The sequence below is a fragment of the Gymnodraco acuticeps genome, unplaced genomic scaffold (assembly GCF_902827175.1).
Source record: "Gymnodraco acuticeps unplaced genomic scaffold, fGymAcu1.1, whole genome shotgun sequence".
NCBI classification, from domain to species: Eukaryota; Metazoa; Chordata; class Actinopteri; order Perciformes; family Bathydraconidae; genus Gymnodraco; species Gymnodraco acuticeps.
This window is the reverse complement of record NW_022990206.1, coordinates 391,086-401,650: the sequence shown is the minus strand read 5'-3', so window position 1 is coordinate 401,650 and position 10,565 is coordinate 391,086. Positions and strand designations below refer to the sequence as shown.

At 39.8% G+C, this 10,565-nt stretch overlaps 1 protein-coding gene across 1 annotated transcript; it reads left to right on the top strand.

The window, feature by feature from the left end:
- The first annotated feature begins 463 nt into the window (after nucleotides 1–463).
- On the top strand, nucleotides 464–8,317 carry LOC117547540 (adenosine receptor A1-like). Its single transcript, XM_034218374.1, has 3 exons — nucleotides 464–1,127; nucleotides 4,670–4,964; nucleotides 5,601–8,317. Exons 1-3 carry the CDS (start codon nucleotides 610–612, stop codon nucleotides 5,979–5,981), a joined length of 1,194 nt encoding a protein of 397 aa, XP_034074265.1. The 5' UTR covers nucleotides 464–609; the 3' UTR covers nucleotides 5,982–8,317.
- Nucleotides 8,318–10,565: the final 2,248 nt, after the last annotated feature.

The window sequence follows — 10,565 nt, the reverse complement described above, 5'->3', positions numbered from 1 at the left end:
ACTTTAGCCTACAGTCACATAAGAAAAGAATAAGGGACATATATATAGGCTATATATATATGTGTACAAAGGCGGTTTAACCCTCTTTCTAATCAACACTAGGAACCCCAAGCTTTAAATTAGTGGATTTTTTACTTCTGATTTTCAGTCCACTAAATTAGTGATCATCTCTGACAATGACCTCATATGAATTCATGTTTGATTTACTCCCTTTCATTGAGTCCACTTCCACGGGGCGAGTCTTCATTCACTCATGTGACTATGCAGAAAGAAGATGAGATGTGTGTTAAATAATAGTAATTTCCTGGTTGACATTTGCTTATATAACCTGTAACTCCAAAATAAAGAAAATACCCTGAGGAAAAGAAAGACTTGCGTAAACTTGATCCCAGGTGCATGAGCTTATATGACTCAGTTTAAACGGTAAAATAAACCACCAGTTTCCCAGTAGATACTTCAAACATCGCCTGACATTGGGATCTTGACTCATTTGAGATCCTGGGTTCCGTCCAGCAACCCCCTCCAGCAGGACGGCAGGGTGCCCTTCATTATCGGAATTGACGCCTCCGACCGCATGGAGACCAAGTTGTGCGTCTTGCGCGCAGCTCGATGTCATGGAGCGGAACCTGGAATAATTCAGAGCAGCAGAGACTACCTCTACCTCTGTCGGACTCGGGATGTAAAACAAACCTAAGTCAGGCTGTCTCAGTCGGTGCCCACAAACTCTCGCAGGGAACTCCCTCGCCGTGTTGTTTCTCTGCTGAGTGCACTCTGGCAGCAGCATCCGTGAACATGGCTCTGTCTTCCCTTAAAGCCCTCTACATCGGGATGGAGGTGGTGATCGCCTTGTTGTCTGTCATCGGTAACGTGATGGTGGTCTGGGCTGTGCGTATTAACCGGTCTCTGAGAGACACCACGTTCTGTTTCATCGTCTCCCTGGCCTTGGCTGACATTGCGGTCGGGGCTCTTGTCATCCCCCTCGCCATAACCATCAGCATCGGACTCCAGACGCACTTCTACAGTTGCCTGCTGGTCGCCTGCACAGTGCTCGTCCTCACTCAAAGTTCAATACTGGCGCTCCTGGCCATCGCCATCGACCGGTATCTGAGAGTCAAAATACCCATGAGGTAGGCTTAAAGGTGAATTATTCTCGATTCTTCTAGTTTACAATATATTGTCTGATTTACAGAAGCCTTTGTGTCTGGTTCGCTGCTCGGACCAAGGACACCCAGCAGAGTGGCCATCCAAGGTTTCCATCCCAGCTGCAGCCAGAAATAGACTGTAATATGTTGCCTAGTGTAAAGGTGTGTCTGATGATTTTAATTATTTTACTGTTACCTTATTACAGGGGTACATTGACCTGTTTGTTGTCTCTGAAATGACAGTGTGTCAGTGGCATGCGTGGTGTTCAAGGCAGAGTTTTTATCACAAGTTCAATTTATTTAAAAATCTATTCATTCATCATTTTATTTGTGTGTATAAGTGTATATGCCCAACACAAAACTGTATCCCAGATACAAGCTGTAGACTGGAACCAAAAATATAAACTAATCTTACATTAACTGTCCTCTTCCCCAAATATAATTAAGTAACACAGATAGTTTGAAAATTAAATGTCTCTCGAAGAATAAAACACGCTTTGTGGTTAGAATATTTTTTTCTAGTTTTCCAATAATTTAATAAATACCCGGGATGGCAGTTAGACTGATAGATGGATGAAATCGGATTATCTTGCCACACAAAAATAATTGTATTTACTTATTATTTTACATTTTAAATATATATCAAGATTGGAACAACATTATTATCCTCAGGATCCAAAGCTAATCCAGGCCCATTATGTTTAGAGCTGACATATTTCAAATATATGGGGGAACAGCGGTTTTCCAGCCTGAGCTAAATATGTACAAGCACCATGTGGAGGTCATCAATGTTAGATTTATGTATTTAGTCCTTATGATCTTTTTTGGTTTGTTAATCACTAACTTGATGGTAAACTGACATCTCCGTTTCAGGGTAACTTCGACATTTCGAAATTGTGAGTCAGGGCTCATCATACTGTTATCATCAGTCCTGTTTCCTTGCCCATAATTTTACTGAAAACTCAAGTTTCCACTTCAAGTTGGCTAATTGGGGAATGAATCTAGCAGAGGATGCATGATTGGCCAATCGGCTCAGGGTGGCTGGTTGAAGGATTGCGTAATTTTTCAAGCTGGCAACCAACACACACATAAAAACATGCACCCACGCTGCTGAACAATCACTCAGATGACATTTACACAGGTTGCAGCAAAACTAAACAGGGATTATTGTGTATAGTGAATGATCTCAATATTATTGGCTTGATTGTTTTCATTATCAGTTCCCTGCAGGGTTTCTCAGCACTTCACATGACACATTGGATGTAGTGACAGAAGGAGGTAATGGATAGATATATCTCACAGTTTATCAATTCAAAACTGGACATTTGTTTTAGATGTGTTTCATGTAAAAAATATATTGTAACACTTGTAAATATTGTCCTCAACCTCAGGATTGCAAAGTGTGCTTCCCAACAAAGCAATCACTTTTTATAGAGTCACTTCATCTGAGAAAATGTATTTCCATTCACTGGTGGTTCATTTTGGCCATATACTCACATCTGGTCATGATCAGATTTTAGAGTGTATTGTATTTACTGTCTCATGCTGAATTTTATTGTGTCAGAAATGTAGTCCCCCTCCCCTAACCTCCCCTGGGACTCTACTGGCACACAGTTTAACAGCCACTGATTGCTTTTTATAGCGGAGGTGGTATGGAAGCACACTCTCTTGATAAGAGTGGTGTGCCTGACATTTTAAAATGTCCCTAGCATTGCTAGTGTCCTTAGCTGGAGGATTTGATTTAGCAGGTGGTAGACGTGAATGAAAATCTCACAGGAAGGTATAGATAAATGTAGGACAGCCGAGTGCAGTAAGTGATTATTTGTTATGGCAGACAGACAGCTGATATATAGGCAGACAGACAGCCAAGCTTTACAGGCAGCAACAGAGAGTTATATACAAACAAAATAAAAACCTGTCGTCACATATGGGAATACCTATCCCTGACTCTCCTTTTGAGTATTCATTCACACGTCCTGTGTTGTGTCTGACTCACCCTGGTTGAGCTCCTGAGTGAGTGTGCTTTATGTGACAGAGAGTGAAAGGCGAGGGCAACTGAGAGACAGTAAATGAGGGGGATAATATGACAGTTTGGCTCTGGCACATTTCTCAGTGGGTTTCTTTGTTAGCATTAGTGAAGTTAGGCAGGGAGCAGGCTTGATAGGAAGAGAAATGTGCCTTGTGCAAAAGAGTGAGAGCAACATAATTGAGTAATGCCTTCTGATTGAGTGAGGTCTGACTCTTAGAGATAAGGGTTAAATTACAAAAATGAGGAACGTGGTCTACCAAAATAATGTCCGTTCAACAATGACTGATTCACAGACCTGTCCAATAGCAGACCTTTGTGTGGGAGAGACAGGATGAGGGTCATCCTTTTACGATGACAAAGATCTGCAGGTGGTTGGGTTAACGCCAATAACTCCCACAGTTTTTTGAACAAAAGAGATGCGTTGCTTGTGTCAACTTTGTCAATCAGTGATTTCCTGAGAAAGAAGATCAAACTTAAACTATGTTGCATGCTTGCCAGACATAATGAATTACTTGGAATGAAAAAGAAAAAAAGTAACTGGAATACTACAATATACAGTATGTCAGTCCAACACATCCACAAACTACAGTGTTGAGGAACCACTTCATCCACTCACCCTGTGTGACCTTAAATTCTTAATTCCTCTCTGCCTCCACAATGAACATTATTTTTAAAACATGGATTAATCTTATGTTCACTATTTCCCAAACACATGCAACTCATATTATAATTTTTACTTGTCAGGACTTGCAAGGCAATGTTGGACTGTTTATGGGTTTGTGTTTCAAATGCTAAGTTTGAGCAAATATCGATATGTTTGGGAAGTCAACATTCAGATGGATTAATACGATTTGGATTATACTGCAATAATTATTTGAGAGTTGTAAATGAGTGGTTTAGTATTGTTTTTTTGTTGTTAAACGCATCCCACACTTACCCACAATTATAAAGTGTTTTCTGATCCTTTATAAGTTGTGGAGATATGAGAGGAAAACAAATTCTCCCCAATAATTTAAAGTAATATGGGTGAGCAATTAATAGACACTGTTTTGTTGTTGTTGTGGGTAAGTATTTCTTTAAAGAGAGATGCAACTTTTGAAGGAATGTTGATGTCTTTATGGTATCTTGTTTTCTTATTCTCTAAGAATCAACCATTGCCTAATTGGTTTAGAAACATCTCCACCAAGGACTGCAGTTGAAAGTTAGCCACTTGACTTACATTGACACAGTTAATGAATATGTACTAAAGGTTAAATGAAAAATAAATAACACAATTTTCCTTAACAAATGAAACTTTAAGACCCTTTTCCGCTTCTTTTTTTAGCAAGAGTGGATTCATTTAAAGTTAGAGTTCACTTAAAGGGTTTGAACAACAGCCTCTAGTTCGTATCACTAGCACTATAAGCTTCACAAAATGAATTGTTATAAATAATTTGTAGTAATTAATATGTTTTATTGGATTTAATTAAAAACAAGATCTTCTCCCTTGTCGCCATAGCTACAAGCGGGTGGTGACTCCTCGTCGAGCTGGCACGGCCGTGTTACTGTGTTGGCTGGTGTCCATCATAGTGGGCCTCACGCCCATGTTGGGTTGGAATAACCTGCAGTTTCTCCGTGACAATGGCTCCCTGCTCACTGATGACCTTCTGGTGACCTGTGAGTTTGAGACGGTCATCAGCATGGACTACATGGTCTACTTCAACTTCTTTGGCTGGGTTCTGCCGCCTTTGCTCCTCATGCTCGCTATCTACATCGAGATTTTTTACATGATCCACAAGCATCTCAACAAGAAGGTGAGGTAGTCCTCTTCATTTGTTCTTGTGTCTTCAAATTAAAGGTCACCTATTATGCAAAATACACTTTGTCATGTCTTTTATACATAAACATGTGTCCCCTCTGTGTTAAGAGATTCTAAAAGTTTCTGGAAAAAAGATTCACTCACTTTTTGTCCTGATCCATTTCTATAAAAACCTGTCTGAAAATGAGCTGATCAGATTTTGGCCACTTTATGATGTCATAACGAGTGTTTGGCTTGTGTAACCATTAGCCAATCACCAACCAAGGTAACCCCCCCCCACCTTATCACCTCGATCTCCTCCTAGAGCACCATTGTGTTCTTTTTAACCAAATCTCTCTCAGAGGGGCGTGGGGAGGGGCTACTTATTTTCATCTAAAGTAACAGACAGAGAATCAGCACTTTTGAAACAGGGCTGAAACAGAGGGGATTATGGGATGCTGCAATGCACGATCTGTTTGGTATTTCGAGGCCAAACACTTCAGAGACATGTTTTGTATATATCTGAGACTTATTATAAAGTAATGAAAAACAGTATAATAGGGGACCTTAAAATAGTATTTAAACAGACTTACTGTGAACTGGATAATGTAAAGTTAAACGTATGATGATATTCTTCTTTATCTCTCTGTAGGTGACAGCGAGCCACACAGACCCTAGCCGCTACTTTGGGAAGGAGCTGAAGCTAGCCAAGTCGCTCGCACTCGTTCTGTTCCTCTTTGCAGTCAGCTGGCTCCCTCTTCACATCCTCAACTGCATCACCCTCTTTTGGCCTGCCTGTGATAAGCCCATTTACCTCATTTACATCGCCATCATTCTAACCCATGGCAACTCTGCGGTCAACCCAATCGTGTACGCTTTCCGCATCAAGAAATTCCGCACAGCGTTCAGGAAAATCTGGACACAGTACATGCTTTGTCAGGATCCAGTGGGTCGGCTTCCTCAAAGAGGGAGCCAGAGAGGACGTAAGAGGAGGCTGAGGCAGAATGACGATGATGATGATGAAGATGTGTGAATCTGGGCAACTCATTGGATTGCTGTGTCACTGTTAGGTTTCACACCACTGGTTCACACATGGAAAATACTTTACTTTCATGCTCGAGGGACTACTGGTCAAAATGGCCTGAATGGTATCGCAGGATGTCAGAGGGATGAAAGAGTTGAGGAAACTCCATCATGGACTGACTGATTACCTCCATCCAACGAACTCTGAGAGGGCAGGACGTCAAATCACCGTGGATACAACATAAACATCCTATATCAGACTTCAAATTGAATAAGGCTGATTGTTTATTTCTCCACTGGCTGAATGTTTAATGAGATAAGGGGCTTCAACACCAACCTGTTGAACTTTAATCAGTAAGTCTATATCTGTAGCAACTGCGGTACAAAAGTAGTGTATACTTTATTGTATTTTTGACCTTAATTAAAACTCATGGCCTTTTCAATGTGAATCATTTCAAATAGTTAAGCATTGTATTGTGTGATATATTCAGACATTTAGATGGCCTTAAGGACAGAAAATGTAATACAGAGGAACTAGGTATTCAGGAATCTGGTAAACCACTGGTGGGCAAGTAGGAAGTTTGCACAACTAGCGTCTTGGTTTGGGATGGACAATGGGCACAAGATTTACTGTATGCTGGCTACAAAGATGACCAAAAATATAAATTTGACCTACTTGGAATTACAACCCAGGAACCTTTGCCTGATGAAGTTGGTTTGGTTTGGCTACGCTATTATTGGTTGCAAAATAACTAATTATCCTCATGACCCTTACAGAAGTTTGGTGTAAATCAGCCCATGTGAAGTATACCTTTTTTTTGACGTACTAGGGACATTTGATTGAAACAATTAGCTGACTAATACCAGCTAATAGCGGTAGTTTAAAATAGCATCCATGCCAGAAGAAAACTTATAACGAATAATATTCGAAATGGACAATGGTGAAAAAGAGTGGTCCCACATATTAGTAACTAAATAACTGCAGGACGATGAATCTTAGGATTGTTGGAGCTCCTACATCCACTAAGCTTAATTTTATGTTGGTGATATTCATTTAAACCCTAAAATATTCCTCTACTGTACATGTATCACTACAAGCAGGTTTTACCTTTTTTTTTTTTTTACCTTTCTCCCCAATTATTTGTGACCAAGTTGGTATGCCAATATAGCATCATAAGCTGACCAGTGTTACCCTTTAATATGAATGAGATTTGACTTGAATACACATGTTGAGACAGAACTGCTGTTACACAATAAGTACTGTATGTAACTAATAAATATATAAATGTAAATAGGATATACTGTATATAATTATATCAATTAACAGCTTAATTTACAGTTTATCTCTGACACGTCCTTTTACAGCTGTTGAAGGAGAAGGCATAAAAAACCCAAGCATATCATTACACTTTTAGACAAACGGAGACAGGATAGTAATCAAGAAACGTAACAGCATATGGTGAGCCCTGATTTAAATTCATAATGAGGTACGTGCATTACTGTACTGGGTGGAAGGATTAAAATCCACTCCCTTGCAGAAATAGCATCCAACTTTCTCTCCGTGCTCGTCTGTATCAAGGCTATAACCATCAGTGGTGAGATGCCATTTTTTGTTTGTGAACATTGATCTTCTGTCACTCGGCAGATACAGCTGCACATGTGTGAATCAGTGTTATGAGGGTTAGCGGGTAAGGTGGGACAGGGTGAAAGGATCACTGTTTACAAGGGAACCAGAAGGCAAGAGTTTACGTCTCTGTGGAGGTCAACAACTAGTCAATGTGATGCTTTCCAATCAGATAAACAGGCCTGTTAATATGAACCTGTTAAGACCTGTCGTTCTGAGCTGAAACTGTGTGTAACAACATATACCGTACACACACACACACACACACACACACACACACACACACACACACACACACACACACACACACACACACACACACACACACACACACACACACACACACACACACACACACACACACACACACACACACACACACACACACACACACACACACACACACACACACACACACATACACACACACAAACTCACACACACCCACACACACATTGTTTTTGACAAGTATACTCACTGTATTACTAATGCTGCTCTTGTAAACTTGATTATTTTCTGTATGTATTATGCTTTTAAGGCCACTTTGTGTGAACGTTGATATTATACAAGATATGTACAAGATAAGATATTAAAACATCTTTCAAATGATTTGTCTTTTAACAAAAATCCAGAAGGAAAATGTGTTTCTTTGAGCCCATTCATTAAACTATGGTTGAGGGATGGGGTTATATGTCCAACACATTGTCTTTTTTGATGAAACCGCTTTTAGTATTTTTAATACTACACACATATAGTGGCTTTAAGTTTTGATCTGTTAAATTTGACTAGACCAGTGTGATAAATTAAACATGATTTGTGCAATATTCTCTGATGTAGGCTACATTAACAATGTCAAAAGGAAGTGTATAATTCATGTAGTCAGACACTGTTATTCAGAAACAGTTGCTAGAGATTCAGATAGTTCTAACAATGTGATTAAGTTGGTCGATAGATGGGTTAACAACACTGAAAGGGGACTCTTATTTTGGCTGATAGTGAAACATGTTGTCAATACAGTTTATGTTAACTGCTGTGCTGCGGGAAAAAATTCATATAAACTAATGTAACTTACATCATGGGCGCTGACTCATAATTTGATGACAGGTGACAGGTATTCTACAGAAGTCATTTAACAAGTCAACCAAGTGTTATGTATATTTAAGCAATAGCTCAACAGGCCGTGGTATATGCTCATTATATCACAGCTAAGGGGCGTGGTTCGGCCCGACGCGAAGCGGAGGGTCGACAACCCCCTTAGCTGTGATATAATGAGCATATATCACGGCCTGAAGTGAGCGATTGCTTTTATAAAACGGTTACCAAGTGTGGCAATATGAAAGAAAAATACACACTCTAATTTAAATAGTTTTTATTAGTAAATAATGATGTTCAAAATAAAATAGTCCCTCCGTTGCCTTCTGCACGAAACATAGTGCGAGGTGGTTACTATGCAACAACACTAACAGCTAGCTATGGAAGCAAACAAGAGACAGAAGTATTTAAATTTTATTAGACACCGAATTTATAGCATTGAAAATAATTACTTTGAAAATCATGTATCTGAATGTTTTTGCTCCGAATTTACCTATGTGAAATAAAAATGTAAAAATTCAAGTGAAAAAAATTCGAATGTTCAAATTCAGATTCCAAAAATTCGACGTCAAAAAATTCGATGTCAAAAAATTCGGTGTATAAAATTCGATGTCCAAAATTGCGATGCAGCATCATCCGGGCTACTCAGACAGGATAAGCAATCGAGCCCTAATGCAATCAAACTGACTTGGCCTATCAGAGCACGGCTTTGTCAGTCATGTGATCACAACAACCCGGGAGAAAAATGACGGAGAACAGCGGGGCTCGCCGCTCGGGTAAGTAGTCAGTTTTTGCTCTTTATCTTACAAGCAGTGAGGGCTCGACAGCATTTGTATCTTACATTAGCTAAATGAGTGAAGTAGCCTTGTGCCTTGCTGTTAGCAAGCTCCGTAGTTATCATTAATTCTATAACACATAGGTGTGAGCAGGGCCGTATCTAGGATTTCCTAAATACCGAGGTCCAAACCTTCTAGGGGGGTTCGGGGGTATACACCCCCGAGATTTTTGGGATTTTCATGATCTAGTGAGGTGCTTTTTAAGTCCTGTGGGGGGTCCGAAATTGGATAATATATTGATTTCAAACCAAGTCAGTGGGCTACAATATAAATTATTTTTGAAAGTGTAATGCATAAGAATCAGTTGATTGACAGTTGACAACATAAATAATGGAAAGTAGAGCTTTGCGATTGATTCCAACCTTCTCTGCATATGCATCACTCAGAACAGAATTAATGCTTTTCTGTTGCCCTTGGCTACTGACAGAAAATGTTCAGCCAGCTCCGAGGCATGTAGGTGTGCTGGACTACAACTGTGGTTAGAAATGATGCCCCGCTTCTCTCCAATGGCATTTTTCCAGTCTCGAAATCCGTCATTTATGAAGATTGTGTTCTTTTGTTTTTTACTAAATGACATACAAATGGAACAATAGGTGGAATCTTCTGAAACAGAATATCTTAGCCAAGGATATTTCTCCTCCGACTTCATGTTATAGCGTAATTGCTTTTCACCAAACTTTGTTTTGGGGTAATTATGTTCATGTTTGAACCACTTTTTTTTGAGAAGGCAGTACTTTTCTTCATCAGTTAGTGCTTTATTTTTATAATTGGCTCGATCAAATTCATGTAGAATTCTCTCTCTTTGACCGTTATCAGCTCTCTCACCCCTCATCTCTCTCTCATCTATTCCTGCTACCTCTCTTCCGGCCTGGTCTACTCTAGTATTGGTATTTGGTCTCTCTTGTGTCTCCTGTGCTATTTCCCTCAGTCTCCATTTCCATAACCCGCCCCCTCTCTTCTATCTCTTCCATTACTCTCTCTGTCCTCTACTCTTTCTCTTTGTTCAATCTCTCCCTCGTTGTTAAATGTTTGCTCCTCCTCA

Excerpts from the sequence above, each read along its gene's own strand:
- LOC117547540 (XM_034218374.1), top strand. The coding sequence starts at position 610 with ATGTCATGGAGCGGAACCTGGAATAATTCAGAGCAGCAGAGACTACCT. Across the intron at positions 1,128-4,669 it reads AGAGTCAAAATACCCATGAG|CTACAAGCGGGTGGTGACTC; the intron begins GTAGGCTTAAAG and ends TTGTCGCCATAG. Across the intron at positions 4,965-5,600 it reads ACAAGCATCTCAACAAGAAG|GTGACAGCGAGCCACACAGA; the intron begins GTGAGGTAGTCC and ends ATCTCTCTGTAG.